General features: G+C 42.7%; 1 protein-coding gene across 1 annotated transcript in view; it reads left to right on the top strand.

Annotated features, from left to right (window-relative positions):
- Positions 1-22,572, top strand: part of plcl2 (phospholipase C like 2) — an 84,393-nt gene that overhangs the window by 47,128 nt on the left and 14,693 nt on the right. Inside the window, exon 4 of the mRNA XM_061956654.2 lies at positions 12,043-12,118. Coding sequence (XP_061812638.1) covers positions 12,043-12,118 — 76 coding nt within the window. The remainder of the gene's footprint in view (positions 1-12,042; positions 12,119-22,572) is intronic.

Below are 22,572 nucleotides of genomic sequence, written 5' to 3'. Positions count from 1 at the left end.
TAATCACTAAGCAAGCCACTAAGCTAGTTTAAAACAACAAAATACATTTCTAGGTCAGGGGTGCCCAAAGTGGGACTCGCGGGGTAAAATTTGGTCCGTAGAGTCGTTTGAAAGGCCCTCCAAAGAGTGCCTTCCCAAATGGCCAAACACCAGGGGTGTCCTGATCTGATATTAATATGCGATATCCGCAAAAATAACATGCATGGGATTATATCGGCTTTCATCTAAATTATTGATATAAACTCCGATAAAAGCAGTCCTATTTGCACAAAGCTCGACAACCTGTTAACATCTAAATGTCCTCCAATAAGCACACACGGTTGGTCTTTTTTTGTATATATTGTAATAAACAGCACAGTGTTTTTCATTGTTCTCCGTTCAACTAATTTCACTTGATCAAAAAAATAATATAGATATTTACGATTCCTGCTGATTTTGTATTGGATTAATATCGGTCTCAAGTAGGGATGTCCCGATCCAGGTTTTTGCACTTCCGATCCGATATTGTTTTTGCATTTCCGATCGATACCGATACTGACCGATACCGATACTGACCGATACTGGCCTATCCGAGCATGTATTAAAGTTTAAAGTTATTTAGCCTACTTAGTTGTCAGAATCATGTTGAAAAGGGTTTTAGTACTCTTGATAACAACTAGCCAGCTGAATTAGGGGAGTTTGAATAATACACAATGGTTGGTAACAAGAAACTGACCTGTTTATTCAAGGATAAACACAAAATAGACAAAATTATACATGACAAACAGAAATGGCATCATTGAACTAGGGCTGGGCGATATGGCCTTTTTTTTTAATATTGCGATGTTTTAAGGCCATATTGCGATACACAATATATATCTCGATATTTTGCCTTAGCCTTGAATGAACACTTGATGCATATAATCACAGCAGTATGATGATTCTATGTGTTTTGATTGATTGATTGAGACTTTTATTAGTAGGTTGCACAGTGAAGTACATATTCCGTACAATTGACCACTAAATGGTAACACCCGAATAAGTTTATCAACTTGTTTAAGTCGGGGTCCACTTAAATTGATTCATGATACAGATATATACTATCAGATATATACTATCATCATAATACAGTCATCACACAAGATAATCACATTTAATTATTTACATTATTTATAATCCAGGGTGTGGAGGGGGGCGCCTGATGTAAGTGTCAAAAAGACAGCCATAAGAGTTTGATATGAGGACAAATCTAAAGTTAAAATATAGGGTAGAAATGCACCCATTTGCAGGAAATGTAGTCTTGATTTTCAAAATGTTCTTTCAAGGCTTGCATGTCTACATTAAAACATTCTTCTTCATACTGCATTAATATATGCTACTTTTAAACTTTCACGCAGAGAAGGAAATCACAACTAAAAAAATCACTAATTTTTTCATACGGTGTTGATCCGGAAATTTTTGCCTTGCATTTTGATGGTGTGGACGTGTGGCACCGAATAGAGATAAGCGTCTCGACAGACGTCACAATATTTGAACAATGATGACGAAAACTGTTGTCTCTGTCGTGTCCGTGTGTCGAAAATTGTTATGCGCTTATTTTTTATTTGATTTTGTGCGTGGCATATAATTGCTATGCGCAGAGGACGCTTGAGCAGCGCGCACCTTAGCGGCTGTGCTAGCATCACAGCTAACGTTAGCCATGCTGCTACCTCTCTGCTCGGGGACGACGTATACGTATGTGACGTGTGACGTGACAGTATGTGACGTATGACGTGACAGTATGTGACGTATGTCGTGACAGTATGTGACGTATGTCGTGACAGTATATGACGTGTGTAAGAAGGTGCGCTTGCTGTCTGTGAGAGGGAGACACAGGAAAGAGTGAAGAGCCTGTCGTGTAATGCCAGCAGCTAAAAGCAACTGCGTGAGAATTGTGGATGTGTTGAAGGTGTGCTGGAAAATGCGGAACGGAAATTACGGAGCAGCAGAAAAGTGGAATGTATTATTTAAATAAGTGCGTTGGAAAACACGGACCGGATGTTTTTGTGATCTGGATCGGCATTTTCCCATGCCTTGCCGATACGCAATTTTTGGCAAATATCGGCAGCCGATCCGATCCAAATATCGTATCGGGACATCCCTAGTCTCAAGGCTCCAATGTTAGTATTGTATTGGGACAAGGGTTGTCCCGATACCAATAATTTCGTACCAGTACAAAAATGTATTTTGATACTTGTCAAAATAAAGGAGACCACAAAAATGTGTTATTTTTACAATACATTAAACATATGGTTGTTATTGCACACAAATAACCATTTTAGAAGATTAAAACAAAAAATTAAAGGCTTTTAACACATTGGGCTTTTCTTGTTGCACTCAAAGAACTATTTACAATTTTATATATTGCATATACCGTATTTTTCGGACTATAAGTCACAGTTTTTTTCATAGTTTGGCCGGGGGTGCGACTTATACTTAGGAGCGACTTATGTTTGAAATTATTAACACATTACCGTAAAATATCAAATAATATTATTTAGCTCATTCACGTAAGAGACTAGACGTATAAGATTTCATGGGATTTAGCATTTAGGAGTGACAGATTGTTTGGTAAACGTATAGCATGTTCTTTATGTTATAGTTATTTGAATGACTCTTACCATAAAATGTTACGTTAACATACCAGGCACGTTCTCAGTTTGTTATTTATGCGTCATATAACTTATTCAGCCTGTTGTTCACTATTCTTTATTTATTTTAAATTGCCTTTCAAATGTCAATTCTTGGTGTTGGGTTTTATCAAATAAATTTCCCCCAAAAATGCGACTTATACTCCAGTGCGACTTATATATGTTTTTTTCCTTCTTTATTATGCATTTTCGGCAGGTGCGATTTATACTCCGGTGCGATTTATACTCCGAAAAATATGGTAGTCTGCCATAATCTAAGATTAGGTTAGAATAGAATACAATAGTTAATTGACGTTGTATTAAATGCTATTTGATTTATGGTTGCCACTCTTGGTCTGTGCTTTAAAGCAAATAAAATCATTAGTAAATACTAAAACCAATACTATAGCTAAAAGTGCACAAATAGGACACACATTGTAAAAGATAAAACACAAAGTCTCGCAATTTGTTACAAAATTCAGTCATTTTACTTGCATTAGTTTGCGCTACGTGGGTGGTTTGGACTCCGGCAATATTTGGCATCAAGCCAAGCAGCAGAGCTAGTTAACTATATTACCTTTAAACTTACTATGCAGGTCTGGATTCTTGTTATTTCAATATTTACTTAAGTTTGAAGCTCAGGTGGTCTTGCCACCTTTGGCCAGGCATGTTTTAAAGCACTGCCTGCTGCGTGGCGCTTCCGCGTTTAAAGCGTCACCTTCATCGACAGTTTTGAAGCCCAAATCCTCAATATTGCGCTTCACGCACCCTCTTTTTTTAACCAGTGGAATTCCCTTTATTTGCCAGTTTTCCTCTACTCGCTGTTACTGCTTGTGCGCTCTGTGAGTGTGTGCGCGCTGGCACGCTGGACATGCTGTTGAGCAGCCAGGCGTGCATTTAAGGGGAGGGCAAATTGATCCATATAAGTCATCGTTATTGTCAATGTTTCCACATGTGCTGGACATGAAAGAACATCGGAAAAAAAAATGTTCCCTCTGAACCGCGGTGTCAGCTAACTGGGAAAAGAAAGAAAGTACAAATTCAGATGTACAACATTTACATGATAGTAGTACACAGAAATGTAACCACAAATGTACAAGATGTGCAGTGATTGCTGCGAGAATATGTCCTGTTATACGCTGTGCATTCACCTAAATCAGACCTAGGTAAAATAAGGCCGGATGGCCGCATGTCGCATTCCCAAAGATTTTTTTTTAGATCTTTAAGCTCGAAACTGCCATTATGATGTGCAGCGGTGTTTTCAAATTACCCTAAAGGGGAACATTATCACAATTTCAGAAGGGTTAAAACCATTAAAAATCAGTTCCCAGTGGCTTATTTTATTTTTCGAAGTTCTTTTCAAAATTTTACCCATCACGCAATATCCCTAAAAAAAGCTTCAAAGTGCCTGATTTTAACCATCGTTATAAACACCCGTCCATTTTCCTGTGACGTCACACAGTGATGCCAATACAAACAAACATGGCGCATAGAACAGCAAGGTATAGCGACATTAGCTCGGATTCAGACTCGGATTTCAGCGGCTTAAGCGATTCAACAGATTACGCATGTATTGAAACGGATGGTTGTAGTGTGGAGGCAGGTAGCGAAAACGAAATTGAAGAAGAAACTGAAGCTATTGAGCCATATCGGTTTGAACCGTATGCAAGCGAAAACGACACGACAGCCAGCAACACGGGAGAAAGCGAGGAGGAATTCGGCGATCGCCTTCTAACCAACGATTGGTATGTGTTTGTTTGGCATTAAAGGAAACTAACAACTATGAACTATGTTTACAGCATATGAAATACATTTGGCAACAACATGCACTTTGAGAGTGCAGACAGCCCATTTCAGGCGCGCTAAGAACATATATTTTTCCACGATTTCAGCACTCAGGTTAACCATACCTAAATAGACACAAAATACTGCATTACACAAGACTACCCGAATGTACTCGAATGATTGAAAAAAATAAATGTTTTTAAGCTAAATTATTGGTAAACACAGTTTATGTATAATAATTTTTGTAAAACCGCGAGTAATGAATAAAGTTTTCATCAATTAATATATTCTGTAGACATACCCTCATCCGCTCTCTTTTCCTGAAAGCTGATCTGTCCAGTTTTGGAGTTGATGTCAGCATCTGCTTTGAGTGTCGCAGGATATCCACACATTCTTGCCATCTCTGTCGTAGCATAGCTTTCGTCGGTAAAGTGTACGGAACAAACGACTGACCATTTCGTCGGCTTTCCCCACAGCCTCGTATTTTGAACAAATTTCGTCCAATTTCTTGCCACTTTTGCATCTTTGGGCCACTGGTGCAACTTGAATCCGTCCCTGTTCGTGTTGTTACACCCTCCGACAACACACCGACGAAAGTGAGAACATGGCGGATTGCTTCCCGTTGTGACGTCATCGCTCCGAGAGCGAATAATAGAAAGGCGTTTAATTCGCCAAAATTCACCCATTTAGAATTCGGAAATTGGTTAAAAAAATATATGGTCTTTTTTCTGCAAAATCAAGGTATATATTGACGCTTACATAGGTCTGGTGATAATGTTCCCCTTTAAGATCGGAACTGCCATTATGATGTGCAGCGGTGTTTTCAAATTACCGAAAGTCTTGAACTACACAAAATAGCACGGGGTCCATCGTCTGGCGGTGGTTTGGCTTCAAGCGGGAATATGTCGAACAAGTATGCGGCAAAAGCGTTGCTACAAAAAGTAGCACGTACTGCTAACTTCTAGCATCATTTGAAAAGTCACCCGCTAGAGAATGAAGAGTGCTTGAAACTCCGCATGTCAACATCTCCGTTCGGTGCCACATCAACAAAATGCAACCAGATCAACACCGTATGAAAAAATTAGTCAACAACAGAAGGAGATAACGTCCGCAGGAACCTACCACATAGCGAAGGACATACACTATTTGATTTCCTATTATGCAGCTCATTTTTATTTGACACTTATTGAAATATCTTGTGTGACATCATGCACAAAAGTGCACTTTATTTGTTTTAAACTATTGTAGTTGCGTTCTGTACAAAAAGTGCACTTTAATTTAGTGTTGTTTTGATGTGTCATCTTAGTGACATCATGCACAAAAGTGCACTAATAGCTTGTTTTAAAATGTCTCTGACAATCTTGCACTTTCTGTTTTGGAAATGACATGAATGTTTGTTTGTGTCACTTCTTAATAACTGTTTAATAAATACACTTTTGGTAAATTGACTTACCATATTCTTCTGACTATAAGTCGCAGTTTTTTTCATAGTTTGTGAAATTATTAACACATTACCGTGAAATATCAAATAATATTATTTAGCTCATTCAAGTAAGAGACTAGACGTATAAGATTTCATGGGATTTAGCGATTAGGAGTGACAGATTGTTTGGTAAACGTATAGCATGTTCTATATGTTATAGTTATTTGAATGACTCTTACCATAATATGTTACGTTAACATACCAGGCACGTTCTCAGTTGGTTATTTATGCCTCATATAACGTACACTTATTCAGCCTGTTGTTCACTATTCTTTATTTATTTTAAATTGCCTTTCAAATGTCTATTCTTGGTGTTGGCTTTTATCAAATACATTTCCCCCAAAAATGCGACTTATACTCCAGTGCGACTTATATATGTTTTTTTCCTTCTTTATTATGCATTTTCGGCAGGTGCGACTTATACTCCGGAGCGACTTATACTCCGAAAAAAGGAGAACCCTGGGTTCAATCCCGGGCTCGGGATCTTTCTGTGTGGAGTTTGCATGTTCCCCCCGTGACTGCGTGGGTTCCCTCCGGGTACTCCGGCTTCCTCCTACCTCCAAAAACATGCACCTGGGGATAGGTTGATTGGCAACACTAAATTGGCCCTAGTGTGTGAATGTGAGTGTGAATGTTGTCTGTCTATCTGTGTTGGCCCTGTGATGAGGTGGCGACTTGTCCAGGGTGTACCCCGCCTTCCGCCCGATTGTAGCTGAGATAGGCTCCAGCGCCCCTCGCGACCCCGAAGGGATTAAGCGGTAGAAAATGGATGGATGGATGGGTATAGCTCAGTTGGTAGAGTGGCCGTGCCAGCAACTTGAGGGTTCCAGGTTCGATCCCCGCTTCCGTCTCCTAGTCACTGCCGTTGTGTCCTTGGGCAAGACACTTTACCCACCTGCTCCCAGTGCCACCCACACTGCCATACTTGCCAACCCTCCCGGATTTTCCGGGAGACTCCCGAAATTCAGCGCCTCTCCCGAAAACCTCCCGGGACAAATTTTCTCCCGAAATTCAGGCGGAGCTGGAGGCCACGCCCCCTCCAGCTCCATGTGGACCTGAGTCCGCTTTCCCACGATATAAACAGTGTGCCTGCCCAAACACATTATAACTGTAGAATGATGGAGGGCGAGTTCTTGGTTTCTTATGTGGGTTTATTGTTAGGCAGTTTCATTAACGTCCTCCCAGCGCGGTAACAACACACAACAACAGCAGTCATGTTTTTGTCTACCGTAAAGCAGTTCGTCTGTTGTAAACAGCAATGTTGTGACACTCTTAAACAGGACAATACTGCCATCCATAACATCAATAACATATACAGCTTTTAGAGAGTGCAGTGCACAACTGCGCACACAACAAGGAGACGAAGCAGAAGAACGAGGAAGATACAGCCATGGCGACGCCGACGACGAGTAAGATGAAGAAATACGCTTTGTTGCACCTTTCCTGCCTGAGTCCGGCGATTAGTTGCAAATCTTGCTTTATTGATTGCTTGCACACAGCCAATCCAACACAAAACAAACTAGTCCCCGCCCGCACTCACGCTACTGCTCCCTCTCTTCTCTCGCCCACACACTGACTGACGTCACTCACCTCACATGCTCACCTAATAAAGGGCCACACACACACATACGCTACTCTCATAACAGCTTGTAAGTTCCAAGCCGCAGCTGCGATTGGACCTGGATAGCCTCCGGGAAGAAGTAGTGGACTACCAAGTGCTTGGCACTGAAGATCTTCCTCAGGAAGCAAAGATTGACCGGTTTTGGGCCATGCTAGGGAGAGATGGAAGATTCCAGACTCTAATGCATTTGATGAAAGCACTTTTGTGCGTGCCACACATCAATGCATCATCAGAGAGGGTGTTCGGCATGGTTAGAAAAATAGTGACAGAGAATGGAACAAGGATGGACAATTCAACCCTTAACTCAACAATGAGTAGATGAGTGTTATGTGTGTGTATATGTGTAAATAAATGAACACTGAAATTTAAGTATTTCTTTTATTTATATATACATATATATATATAATAAAATAAATATATATATATATATATATATATATATATATATATATATATATATATATAGCTAGAATTCACTGAAAGTCAAGTATTTCTTATTTATATATATATATATATATATATATATATATATTTATATTTATATATATATATATATATATATATATATCAATCAATGTTTATTTATATAGCCCTAAATCACAAGTGTCTCAAAGGGCTGCACAAGCCACAACCAGTGTTGGGTTAGTTAGTTAACAGTTACAGTTACAGTAGTTACAGTTACTATATTTCAAAAGTAACTCAGTTACTAACTCAGTTACTTACACCAAAAAGTAATGCGTTACTGTGAAAAGTAACTATTTAGTTACTTCTTTTTTTTTTAAAGCTCCCATTAATGCCCTTTTTGCCTTCATTTCAGTACTGTTATTGCACTGGAGAATAATACAATCTGTTGATCAACTTGACATGCATTTTTATTTTCCTTTTAACATAATTAATGAAAAACAGTGCAACATAAAAAGGCATTCCTCCTTTCTTTAAACTTGGACCAATGACCATTAATAAAAAACACGTTTAAGTGCAACATAAGAAGAAACATCATCTTCCTTGAAACATAGGTAGTGAAATAAAGCCTGACATCTGGAGTGATGCTGCTGTCTTCCACACTTGGAGCCATGGATTGTAGAATACTTGTTTTCAGTGGCAGGATCATTGACACAGATGGTGAAGTTTCAGTGCTCAGTAGAGATGGAACACTTTTGAGGGGTTTAAGCACCTAGAGGACCTCATCTGCCACTCTCACATCATCATCAAACAGGGTGACATTTGTCTTCAGGGTGTTGTGGGTCAATGCAGAGTATATAGCTGCCTGCTGCTCCAACATATCATAAGTGGAGTTCCACCTCGTTGGGACATCATGTATGAGCAGGCAGCTTTAGCATTTCTTGCTTTGTCTTAAGCACATGAGCAGCTGTTGTGCTTGGGTGGAAGTAGGAAACCTTCCTGATCCTCCCAAAGAGGCGCTCCATCCTATTGACTGAGATTCCAATCTTCTGTGATGCCAAATTCACTACATGTGCAAAGCACCTATCTGTGGTCCCAGTCCTGCCTCATTCTCTGTAATTATTTGATTTTTGGCATTATCACGTGTGACTGGGATATCTTTATCTTCCATTCCTCCACTGCTTGTGTCAGTACCTGCGCAAGGTGACTCTCGTAGAGGGGGCGTGTCTTCTCATCTCCCAGTCTGCTGTGATGAAGTGAGCGCTTATAGTTCCGCTGGACGTCCACCCGTCTGTCATGAGCGCAACAGCTGATGCTCGGGATAGTTCATCCACAACTTTTTTCTTCTCCTGCTCATAAAGATCTGGCACAATCTTATTGCTGAAGTGGGTGCGCGACGGGATGTCGTAACGTGGTTCAAGCACGTTCAGCATGTGTTTAAAACCCTCGTTTTGCACAACCGAGTCTGCACTTATAAACACACCGATTAAATGGCGCGGGGCGTTCAAGCTCCTCCGTTACTCCGCTCGCCATGACCACGCTGTGTGTGGACTGAACGTGCCAACAACTCTTTTTTTTTGTTTCATGTATCAAACCGCGGATCAGTTGTGTGCCTCACCACACCCACACACACACACACATAGACCGCGCCTCTTTTCTTCTCTCCGGCTTGTGACAGAGGAAGATTCAGAAGAACGACACCGCAGCGCTTCTGTTTCTAGCCGATACTACATCAAAAGTAACGTAAAATAACGCAGTAACGCATCATGTAGTAACGGTAACTAAATTACTGAATAAAAAAAAATAACGCGTTAGATTACTAGTTACCGCCGAAACTAACGGCGTTACAGTAACGCGTTACTTTGTAACGCGTTAGTCCCAACACTGGCCACAACGACATCCTCGGTACAAAGCCCACATAAGGGCAAGGAAAAACTCACCCCAGTGGGACGTCGACGTGAATGACTATGAGAGGACCGCATATGTGGGTAACCCCCCCCTCCCCTCTAGGGGAGACCGAATGCAATGGATGTCGAGTGGGTCTGACATAATATTGTGAGAGTCCAGTCCATAGTGGATCCAACATAATAGTAAGAGTCCAGTCCATAGTGGGGCCAGCAGGACACCATCCCGAGCGGAGACGGGTCAGCAGCGCAGAGATGTTCCCAGCCGATGCACAGGCGAGCGGTCCACCCCGGGTCCCGACTCTGGACAGCCAGCACTTCATCCATGGCCACCGGACCTGTGGCCCCCCCCCCCCTCCACAAGGGTTAGCGGAGCAGAGGAGAAAAGAAAAGAAACGGCAGATCAACTGGTTTAATATATATATATATATATATATGAAATACTTGACTTGGTGAATTCTAGCTGTAAATATACTCCTCCCCTCTTAACCACGCCCCTAACCACGCCCCCGTCCCATCCCCGACCACGTCCACCCCACCCCCCTCCCCCCACCTCCTGAAATCGGAGGTCTCAAGGTTGGCAAGTATGCACATTGCTTTAAACGTAACTTAGATATTGGGTTTCACTATGTAAAGCGCTTTGAGTCACTAGAGAAAAGCGCTATATAAATATAATTCACTTCACTTCACACACTTCCTAAAAATAGATATACCAGCCCCCTGCTTTACTCTAAATTTGGCCCCTCGAGTCGTAATAGTTGCCCAGGCCTGACCGAAATGATCATCGTAATGACCGGGGGTCGGCAAACTGCGGCTCTTTAGCGCCGCCCTCGTGGCTCTCTGGAGCTTTTTAAAAAATGTATGAAAAATGGAAAAAGATGAGGGGGAAAAAATATATCATTTTTGTTTTAGTACTGGTTTCTGTAGGAGGACAAACGACACAAACCTCCCTAATTGTTATAAAGTACACCGTTTATATTAAACATGCTTCACTGATTCAAGTATTTGGCGAGCACCGTTTTGTCCTACTAATTTTGGCGGTCCTTGAACTCACCGTAGTTTGTTTACATGTATAACTTTCTCCGACTTTCTAGGACATGTTTTATGCCAATTCTTTTTCTGTCTCATTTTGTCCACTAAACTTTTAATGTTGTGCGTGAATGCACAAAGGTGAGTTTTGTTGATGTTATTGACTTGTGTGGAGTGCTAATCGGGCATATTTGGTCACTGCATGACTGGAAGCTAATCGATGCTAACATGCTATTTAGGCTAGCTATATGTACATATTGCATCATTATGCCTCATTTGTGGGTATATTTGAGCTCATTTAGTTTCCTTTAAGTCCTCTTAATTCAATTTATATCTCATGACACACTATCTGTATGTAATATGGCTTTTAATTTTTTGCGGCTCCAGACAGATTAGTTTTTTGTATTTTTGGTCCAATATGGCTCTTTCAACATTTTGGGTTGCCGACCCCTGGTAATGACAAACAAAAGTACTCTGCTGTGCTTTTGTTGTCACTCTTTAAATGAGCTGACAAGCGCAATATTCGACACGTACAGTTTTGCACATCGTCCTTGCAATCCGCATTGGCATCTCCCCCTCTGATTATGCTCCCGAGAGGATGCTCGGTGTGTTTTTCTAGCGAGTATCTCACACTATCTGTGACCGACATCAGCACTGAAGCGTGTGTTCACCTGCATGTGTGACGGCCCGCGGTACAACACCTTGACTAACACTATGCCGCCGTGTAGCTGCGATTTCTCCAAAGACCTCAACGCAACCGTCACATTAGTAGCTGTCTGCAAGTCTGCGCACTGCACCGGCGGAGCTAAACTTAGCATCATCCACAGATGTCAGCGTCATGACGTGCTTCTCTGACTCACTCTGATGTTTGACTTTCGCTCCTCTTGTTCTAAAATTACCTTGAGTGCATTTTCTTTTTGAAAAGTTTCGGGCCAAATCAAGACGCGTGTTTTGGCGTCGACGGTGAAAAAGGAAGACTGGTAGCCTTGAATAGAAGCCTCTTGAGCCTCCCTTCTAATTTTGGCTTTCCACAGCAACCTCGCCCACAGACCTTCCTGTAATAGCAGCCGGTGTCTGTGAGACCTCCCTGCGCAGAGACTCCCGGAAACCACAGCGAGACTACTTGGCTCGCAAGGCTAATGCGAACACTCTGTTTTGGTCTCGCCACAGGTGATCCAGACCAGCAAGACGTTGCTAGAGAACTCCGAAGGGGTCTACGAGATGATCCTGCAAACTCAGAAAGCAGGTGAGAGGAACGGTGCCCTGACAGAGGAGTGCAAACTAAGTGAAAAGTGCTCACATTCATTTCATGCTCGGTTTCCCTGCCGCAGCGCCGTGTTTATGAACAAACACATGGGAGACCAGGTAGAGCTGATAAACACCTATTAGCATAAATGCAATTAGCAATGAATTCATGTTCCAGTTGCTCATTTGCAGTGTTCTGACGAGATGTTCAACAGTGCTACTGCGCATGTGTATTACAAACCCCGTTTCCATATGAGTTGGGAAATTGTGTTAGATGTAAATATAAACGGAATACAATGATTTGCAAATCATTTTCAACCCATATTCAATTGAATATGCTACAAAGACAACATATGTGATGTTCAAACTGATTAACTTTAGAATTTGATGCCAGCAACACATGGCAAAGAAGTTGGGAAAGGTGGCAATAAACACTGATAAAGTTGAGGAATGCTCATCAAACACTTATTTGGAACATCCCACAGGGGAACAGGCAAATTGGGAACAGGTGGGTGCCATGATTGGGTATAAAAGTAGATTCCATGAAATGCTCAGTCATTCACAAACAAGGATGGGGCGAGGGTCACCACTTTGTCAACAAATGCGTGAGGAAATTGTTGAACAGTTTAAGAAAACCCTTTCTCAACCAGCTATTGCAAGGAAATTAGGGATTTCACCATCTATAGTCCGTAATATCATCAAAGGGTTCAGAGAAGCTGGAGAAATCACTGCACGTAAGCAGCTAAGCCAGTGACCTTCGATCCCTCAGGCTGTACTGCATCAACAAGCGACATCAGTGTGTAAAGGATATCACCACATGGGCTCAGGAACACTTCAGAAACCCACTGTCAGTAACTACAGTTGGTCGCTACATCTGTAAGTGCAAGTTAAAACTCTCCTATGCAAGGCGAAAACCGTTTTTCAACAACACCCAGAAGCTCCGTCGGCTTCGCTGGGCCTGAGCTCATCTAAGATGGACTGATGCAAAGTGGAAAAGTGTTCTGTGGTCTGACGAGTCCACATTTCAAATTGTTTTTGGAAACTGTGGACGTCGTGTCCTCCGGACCAAAGAGGAAAATAACCATCCGGATTGTTATAAGGCCCTGCGATGAGGTGGCGACTTGTCCAGGGTGTACCCCGCCTTCCGTCCGATTGTAGCTGAGATAGGCTCCAGCGACCCCAAAGGGAATAAGCGGTAGAAAATGGATGGATGGATGGATTGTTATAGGCGCAAAGTTGAAAAGCCAGCATCTGTGATGGTATGGGGGTGTATTAGTGCCAAAGACATGGGTAACTTACACATCTTTGAAGGCAACATTAATGCTGAAAGCTACATACAGGTTTTGGAGCAACATATGTTGCCATCCAAGCAATGTTACCATGGACGCCCCTGCTTATTTCAGCAAGACAATTCCAAGCCACGTGTTACATCAACGTGGCTTCATAGTAAAAGAGTGCGGGTACTAGACTGGCCTGCCTGTAGTCCAGACCTGTCTGAAATTGAAAATGCAATATACACCCCCGCTACCACCAAACCTTGCCGCCCCCCCAACCCCGCCCACCTCAACCGACGCACGGACGGACGGGGGGAGTTGGTGGTAGCGGGGGTGTATATTGCAGCCCGGAAGAGTTAGGGCTGCATGGGATTCTGGGTATTTGTTTTGTTGTGTTTATGTTGTGTTACGATGCGGATGTTCTGCCGAAATGTGTTTGTCATTCTTGTTTGGTGTGGATTCACAGTGTGACGCATATTTCTAACAGTGTTAAAGTTATTTATACGGGCACCCTCAGTGTAACCTGTATCGCTGTTGGCCAAGTATGCGTTGCATTCACGTGTGTGTGCGTGCTGAAGGCGCACATATAATGTGACTGGGCCAGCATTCGCTGGACTGGGTGAAAAGCGGACGTGACGATTTTTGGGAGGGGCACTGAAATTTGAGAGTCTCCCGGGAGGGTTGGCAAGTATGAGAATTAGCGGTGAATGCGGTGTTACCGCGGCTGAATATAATCGGCGGGCCAGCTCTAGTGTTAATTTGATATCGCCTCAAGGGCCAAGTGAAATTACACGGCGGGCCAGAGTTTGACACCCATGTTCTAAAGGAACATCCAATAACCGCCAACAATACTCCATTTACATCTTCTGACCTGAACATTAACCAAGTATTACTGATATTGGTAGTATAAGAGGAACAAAGAGAGCTAACTAGCTTATGCTGCTATATTGACATATTGAGCCGGTGAGCTGCTGCATCGCGTCTGAGGAAGTGAAAGTTAATTCTCAGTTATAAATCATGCGTCACACCTGGATAGTAGAAAGTTGTGGTCATAAACCGAGAAGTTAGTAAACTTTTACCCGTAGATAGCGAGAAAGACATAAAAAATACGCTTTTGCGCCCCCCTTTTTTTTTTTAATGCATGTGAGGATTATGATTAATTCTTCATCTAAACGGGAAGATATAAACATCCCATCACTCGGCATCCAAGTGAAAACAGACATTATACAGTAAGTTATTGTTTTATTGTGTTTGTAGTTTGTATTTCTTGTTTAGCACTTAGCAATACTGCTACATGATACTTAGTGTATCACTAAAGCTGCATCTGTTTAGCACACAGCTTCTAAAATTTGTAGATCATCCTCCTTATACTCAGCCTCAAAAATATAAGGTTCTGGATCATCATTTGTCCCAAAGTAGTCCCAAATTAATATGCCATCGTATGCTTAAAATGAGCAAAACACGTTAATAGTACGTGTTATTATGAATTTAACTACATAACATGTATACTTACAGTATCTATATAAAACGTTGATGGAGATTTTGGGATTTGTTTTGTACAGTGCCTTATAGGCAAAATATAGCACATTCTATTACCTCCATTATTAGCTGAATTTTGCTAGCGTTGATTTACGATTTAGAATGCTTCAAAAAATAAAAAACATGCTCTTGTCTTGCATAGGGATTAAAAATGATAGATACAAATTTAAGAAAATTTCCCTTTTAAGAGCCGTTCTATTGTTGCTTGAATTCTTAAATATGTTTACCTTCCGTTTTAATGTATAAACGTTTTAGAGAGTTTTCTAATGATATAGGCAAAAGGGCGTGCTTCACTTCTGTGGGTTCACTTCCTGTTGTATGTAGGCACATCTGCGCATGTATCTACATATTTGCCTTTACTGTATAGTAGTTTTAAAATATTGGTTTATTGTCCGAATAGTAATGTTAGTCTGGCAACTACTGAGAATATTTTTTAATATGACCACATTTGAACAATTAAAAGAAGATATCTAATTTTTTTATTTTTTTATTTGCCGTTTTGAAAGACAGTGTTTTTAATGCATGATGTTTTACCATTTAGTATTTTGATATTCATCTAAAGATGTTGCAAATCAAGCTATACAACATAATCTACTAGCCCAAGGGTCTGCAACCCAAAATGTTAAAAGAACCACATTGGACCAAAAATACAAAAAACAAATCTGTCTGGAGCCGGAAAAAATTAAAAGCCATATATAAGTCTTATAATGAAGGCAACACATCATTTAAGTGTCTATATTAGCTACATTAGCCTACTATCAAAATGACTGTGTGTTGCAGGCTGATGCAAATCTTTGTTGGCAGAATTGTTGAAATGTAATATAATACATTGAGGCTTCTCAAAGGGTGAAATAACTCCTGGAAATTACTGGCTTAGAATGACCAAAGCCATAGATGTGTGTGTCCAACTTAAAGGAAACGGCAGGCTGTCTTCTACTAATGGATTTATTACAATCTTTGCAAGCTGGGTAACGTTTGCTGTGGTCTGGAACAACATGGCACACAAACAACTATCAGAAATGCAGCCAATATTACATACAGATAATGTATCATGAGACATGCAAATATGAATTAAATACACAGAGGACATTAGTAAAGGAGCTCAAATATACCTACCAACGAGGCATAATGATGCAATATGTACATAATAGCCTCGTAAGCATTGATTAGCTTGCAGTCATGCACTGAACAAATATGCCTGATTAGCACTCAACAAAGCTCACATTTGTGCATTCACACACAGCATAAAACGTTTGGAGGACAAAATAAGACAAAGAAGGCGTGGCATAAAACACGTCTTTCTGTGGCAGCGTCGGAGAAAGTTGTACATGTAAAAAAACTACGGTGAGTTCAAGGGGCGCCGAAATTAGTAGGACAAAACGGCGCTCGCCAAGCTCTCTTATCAGTGAAGCACAAACATATTAGACAGTGGGCTTTCTAACAATTAGGACGTTTTTTTGTGTTTTTGTCCTCCTACGGAAACCGTATTAAAACAAAAAATATATATTTTCCCCCCCATATCTTTCCATTTTCATACATTTTTCAAAAAGCTCCATGGAGCAAATAGGTTGCCGATCCCCGTGCTAGCCAAAATAAAAGTATATAAAACTTTCCGTGTCATTTGCACTTGAGAATAAAACGGAAGTAAAAGTCACAAGTGCTTAGTTCACGTCAGCAGTGGACTGTTTTAATTAAAAGCTTCAGTTTGAGTGGGCGCCGTCGCCATCGGGACTAACAGACTCTCTGGTGTTTAAAGTTTCTCTGTCATTAACTTTGTCATTAATATGCTTTGAGGTCTTCATTCAGTGATGATAAAGTGCTGAGAACTTGAGTGCAGACTCTAAGTCAGTGTTTTTCAACCACTAGTGTGCCGTGAGATACAGTCTGGTGTGCCGTGGGAGATTATCTCATTTCACCTTTTTGGGTTAAAAATATTTTTTGCAAACCAGTAATTATAGTCTGCAAATGATGTGTTGTTGTTGAGTGTCGGTGCTGTCTAGAGCTCGGCAGAGTAACCGTGTAATACTCTTCCATATCAGTAGGTGGCAGCCGGTAGCTAATTGCTTTGTAGATGTCGGAAACAGCGGGGGGCAGCGTGTAGGTAAAAAAGTGTCTAATGCCATCCATCCATCCATCCATTTTCTTCCGCTTATCCGAGGTCGGGTCGCGGGGGCAGCAGCCTAAGGACTTCTCTCTCCCAAGCCACTTCGTCCAGCTCCTCCCGGGGGATCCCGAGGCGTTCCCAGGCCAGCCGGGAGACATAGTCTTCCCAACGTGTCCTGGGTCTTCCCCGTGGCCTCCTGCTGGTCGGACGTACCCTAAACACCTCCCTAGGGAGGTGTTCGGGTGGCATCCTGAGCAGATGCCCGAACCACCTCATCTGGCTCCTCTCAATGTGGAGGAACAGTGGCTTTCCTCTGAGCTTCTCACCCTATCTCTAATGCTTGGTGTCTAATGCTTAAATCAAAAATAAACAAAAGGTGAGTGCCCCTAAGAAAAGGCTTTGAAGCTTAGGGAAGGCTACGCAGAACGAAACTAAAACTGAACTGGCTACAAAGTAAACAAAAACAGAATGCTGGACGACAGCAAAGACTTACTGTGGAGCAAAGACGCCGTCCACAATGCACATCCGAACATGACATGACAATCAACAATGTCCCCACAAAAAAGAATTAAAAACAACTGAAATATTCTTGATTGCTAAAACAAAGTAGATGCGGGAAATACCGCTCAAAGGAAGACATGAAACTGCTACAGGAAAATACCAACAAACTGAACTGGCTACAAAGTAAACAAAAACAGAATGCTGGATGACAGCAAAGACTTACTGTGGAGCAAAGACGGCATCCACAATGTACATCCGAACATGACAATCAACAATGTCCCCACAAAGAAGGATTTAAAAACAACTGAAATATTCTTGATTGCTAAAACAAAGTAGATGCGGGAAATACCGCTCCAAGGAAGACATGAAACTGCTACAGGAAAATACCAACAAACTGAACTGGCTACAAAGTAAACAAAAACAGAATGCTGGACGACAGCAAAGACTTACTGTGGAGCAAAGACGGCGTCCACAATGTACATCCGAACATGACATGACAATCAACAATGTCCCCACAAAGAAGGATTAAAAACAACTGAAATATTCTTGATTGCTAAAACACAGTAGATGCGGTAAATATCGCTCCAAGGAAGACATGAAACTGCTACAGGAAAATACCAACAAACTGAACTGGCTACAAAGTAAACAAAAACAAAATGCTGGACGACAGCAAAGACTTACTGTGGAGCAAAGACGGCGTCCACAATGTACATCCGAACATGACATGACAATCAACAATGTCCCCACAAAGAAGAATTAAAAACAACCGAAATATTCTTGATTGCTAAAACACAGTAGATGCGGGAAGACATGAAACTGCTACAGGAAAATACCAGAAAAAAGAGAAAAAGCCACCAAAATAGGAGGGCAAGACAAGAACTAAAACACTACACACAGGAAAACAGCAAAAAACTCCAAATAAGTCACGGCCTGATGTGACAGGTCGTGACAGTACACCTACTTTGAGACAAGAGCTATAGTGATGCATGCTTGGTTATACGACTTTTTACTGTCAATGGAGTTTCGTTTCGTTTCGTTCTTCTCCGGGTTGGGGAGGAGACCCTGCCCCAAGTGGAGGAGTTCAAGTACCTCGGAGTCTTGTTCACGAGTGAGGGAAGAGTGGATCGTGAGATCGACAGGCGTCTTCAGTAATGCGGACGCTGTATCGATCCGTTGTGGTGAAGAAGGAGCTGAGCCGAAAGGCAAAGCTCTCAATTTACCGGTTGATCTACGTTCCTATCCTCACCTATGGTCATGAGCTTTGGGTTATGACCGAAAGGACAAGATCACGGGTACAAGCGGCCGAAATGAGTTTCCTCCGCCGGGTGGCGGGGCTCTCCATTAGAGATAGGGTGAGAAGCTCTGTCATCCGGGAGGAGCTCAAACTAAAGCCGCTGCTCCTCCACATCGTGAGGAACCAGATGAGGTGGTTCGGGCATCTGGTCAGGATGCCACCCGAACGCCTCCCTAGGGAGGTGTTTAGGGCACGTCCGACTGGTAGGAGGCCACGGGAAAGACCCAGGACACGTTGGGAAGACTATGTCTCCCGGCCATACTTGCCATCCTTGAGACCTCCGAATTCGGGAGATGGGGGAAGGGGTAGGGGGGGTTTTAGATGGGGGTTGGGGTTGAGGTGGGCGGGGTTGGCGGGGCGGAGTTTGGTGGTAGCAGGGGGTGTATATTGTAGCGTCCCGGAAGAGTTAGGGTTGCGAGGGGTTTTGGGTATTCGTTCTGTTGTGTTTATGTTGTGTTACGGTGCGGGTGTTCTCCCGAAATGTGTTTGTCATTCTTGTTTGGTGTGGGTTCACAGTGTGGGCGCATATTTTTAACAGGGTTAAAGTTGTTTATACGGCCACCCTCAGTGTGACCTGTATGGCTGTTGATCAAGTATGTCTTGCAGTCACTAACGTGTGTCTGTAAAAACCACAAACAACATGTGACTGGGCCAGCACGCTGTTTGTGTGTAGAAAAAGCGGACGCGACGACAGGTTGTAGAGGTTTTGAGATTGAGACTTTTATTAGTAGATTGCACAGTACAGTACATATTCCGTACAATTGACCACTAAATGGTAACACCCGAATACGTTTTTCAACTTGTTTGAGTCGGGGTCTACTTAAATTTGTTCATGATACAGATATATACTATTGTATATACTATCATCATAATACAGTCATCACACAAGATAATCATCAGGGAAGAATGCTAAAGACAGTGCCATCACGGCACGCCCTCAATATTGTTGTCCGGGGGAAAATCGGGAGAATGGTTGACCCGGGAGATTTTCGGTAGGGGCACTGAAATTCGGGAGTCTCCCGGGAAAATCGGGAGGGTTGGCAAGTATGCTCCCGGCTGGCCTGGGAACGCCTCGGGATCCCCCGGGGGGAGCTGGACGAATTGGCTGGGGAGAGGGAAGTCTGGGCTTCCTTGCTTAGGCTGCTGCCCCCGCGACCCGACCTCGGATAAGCGGAAGAAGATGGATGGAGTTTCGTTTTTTTAATAATTTCTGCTGGTGGTGTGCCTCCGGATTTTTTCAACGCAAAAAATGTGCCTTGGCTCAAAAAAGGTTGAAAAACACTGGCTTAAAAAACTGTCTGGCTCATCTTTCTCAATGACCGTGCTTCTAAAACACTAAAACTAAACAAGATGCTATTTGGAGCTCGGCTTCCGCTTCTGCTTCTGCCTAACATCTTTTCAAGCTGCGCTGCTCTCCAGGATGTGATGTAACTGTTATTGTTACACACATTGTGCGAGCCCCGCTTGACAAACGCCTCCTTGGCAGTCGCCACTTCTGCTCGCAGACAGCAGTGAGAGGACAAACAACACAATCAGCCAATCTTTGGCTCGACAAAGCCAAACAATATTAATTCTTCTTGGATCAGAACCAGGTGGCAAGCTGACCAAGGTGAAGGTTGAGCAGACGAAACCACCTCAATGGCGTCTGTGCGTGCAGCGTCGCAGAGGAAGTGGGTCACTGCAAACCCGGTCCCCTCTTTAACATCAACAGGATGGTTACTGTCGCAGTGATCCATCACATCAGCGCAAATACGTCCATCCTTGAGAAAAGAAGAGCCCCAGCAAAGATAAACACAAGTTTAACGTTAGCTGGGTTCCAATAAGCTTTGAGCGCTTCTTCTGCTCAGTTACTTAATCAAAGAGGCCTTGCATAAGCTGTTACAATAGAGGGAAACACACACACACACACACACACACATGCGCGCACAGAGTCAGGGTAGAAAAGAACGGGACGCCGGTGGGTGTTGTTAAACCCAAAAGCAAACAGATAAATCCCCCAAAAATCAAGTTTGTTGTGATAATCTCAATAAAAGTGAACAACCTCAGTGTGGTTGTCTTGTGTGTGTGTGTGAGCCAAATACACAAAAACCCTGCAAGCAACACGACTATTCTGCTGTGTATTGACACTTTCAGTAGTGTGTGATTACTACTACACTTACTCAGTGGCCTAGTGGTTAGAGTGTCCGCCCTGAGATCGGGAGGTTGTGAGTTCAAACCAAAGGCTATAAATATGGGACCCATTACCTCCCTGCTTGGCACTCAGCATCAAGGGTTGGAATTGGGGGTTAAATCACCAAAAAGGATTCCCGGGCGCAGCCACCGCTGCTGCTCACTGCTCCCCTCACCTCCCAGGGGGGTGAACAAAGGGATGGGTCAAATGCAGAGACACATTTCACCGCACCTAGTGTGTGTGACAATCATACTTGCCAACCCTCACGAATTTTCCGGGAGACTCCCGAAATTCAGCGCCTCTCCTGAAAACCTCCCGGGACAAATTTTCTCCCGAAAATCTCCCGAAATTCAGGCGGAGCTGGAGGCCACCCCCCTTCCAGCTCCATGCGGACCTGAGTCCGCTTTCCCACGATATAAACAGTGTGCCTGCCCAAACACATTATAACTGTAGAATGATCGAGGGCGAGTTTTTGGTTTCTTATGTGGGTTTATTGTTAGGCAGTTTCATTAACGTCCTCCCAGCGCGGTAACAACACACAACAACAGCAGTCATGTTTTTGTCTACCGTAAAGCAGTTCGTCTGCCGTAAACAGCAATGTTGTGACACTCTTAAACAGGACAATACTGCCATCTATAACATCAATAACATATACAGCTTTTAGAGAGTGCAGTGCACAACTGCGCACACAACAAGGAGACGAAGCAGAAGAACGAGGAAGATACAGCCATGGCGACGCTGACGACGAGTAAGATGAAGAAATACGCTTTGTTGCACCTTTCCTGCCTGAGTCCGGCGATTAGTTGCAAATCTTGCTTTATTGATTGCTTGCACACAGCCAATCCAACACAAAACAAACTAGTCCCCGCCCGCACTCACGCTACCGCTCCCTCTCTTCTCTCGCCCACACACTCACTGACGTCAATCACCTCACATGCTCACCTATTAAAGGGCCACACACACACATACGCTACTCTCATAACAGCTTGTAAGTTCCAAGTCGCAGCTGCGATTGGACCTGGATAGCTTCCGGGAAGAAGTAGTGGACTACCAAGTGCTTGGCACTGAAGATCTTCCTCAGGAAGCAAAGATTGACCGGTTTTGGGCCATGCTAGGGAGAGATGGAAGATTCCAGACTCTTTTCCAGAATGCATTTGATGAAAGCACTTCTGTGCGTGCCACACATCAATGCATCATCAGAGAGGGTGTTCAGCATGGTTAGAAAAATAGTGACAGAGAATAGAACAAGGATGGACAATTCAACCCTTAAAGGGGAACATTATCACCAGACCTATGTAAGCGTCAATATATACCTTGATGTTGCAGAAAAAAGACCATAAATTTTTTTAACCGATTTCCGAACTCTAAATGGGTGAATTTTGGCGAATTAAACGCCTTTCTATTATTCGCTCTCGTTGTGACGTCACATCGGGAAGCAATCCGCCATTTTCTCAAACACCGAGTCAAATCAGCTCTGTTATTTTCCGTTTTTTCGACTGTTTTCCGTACCTTGGAGACATCATGCCTCGTCGGTGTGTTGTCGGAGGGTGTAACAACACGAACAGGGACGGAT

This window comes from Nerophis lumbriciformis, linkage group LG04, assembly GCF_033978685.3.
Source record: "Nerophis lumbriciformis linkage group LG04, RoL_Nlum_v2.1, whole genome shotgun sequence".
Classification (NCBI taxonomy): domain Eukaryota; kingdom Metazoa; phylum Chordata; class Actinopteri; order Syngnathiformes; family Syngnathidae; genus Nerophis; species Nerophis lumbriciformis.
This window is presented reverse-complemented; position numbering and strand designations above follow the sequence as displayed.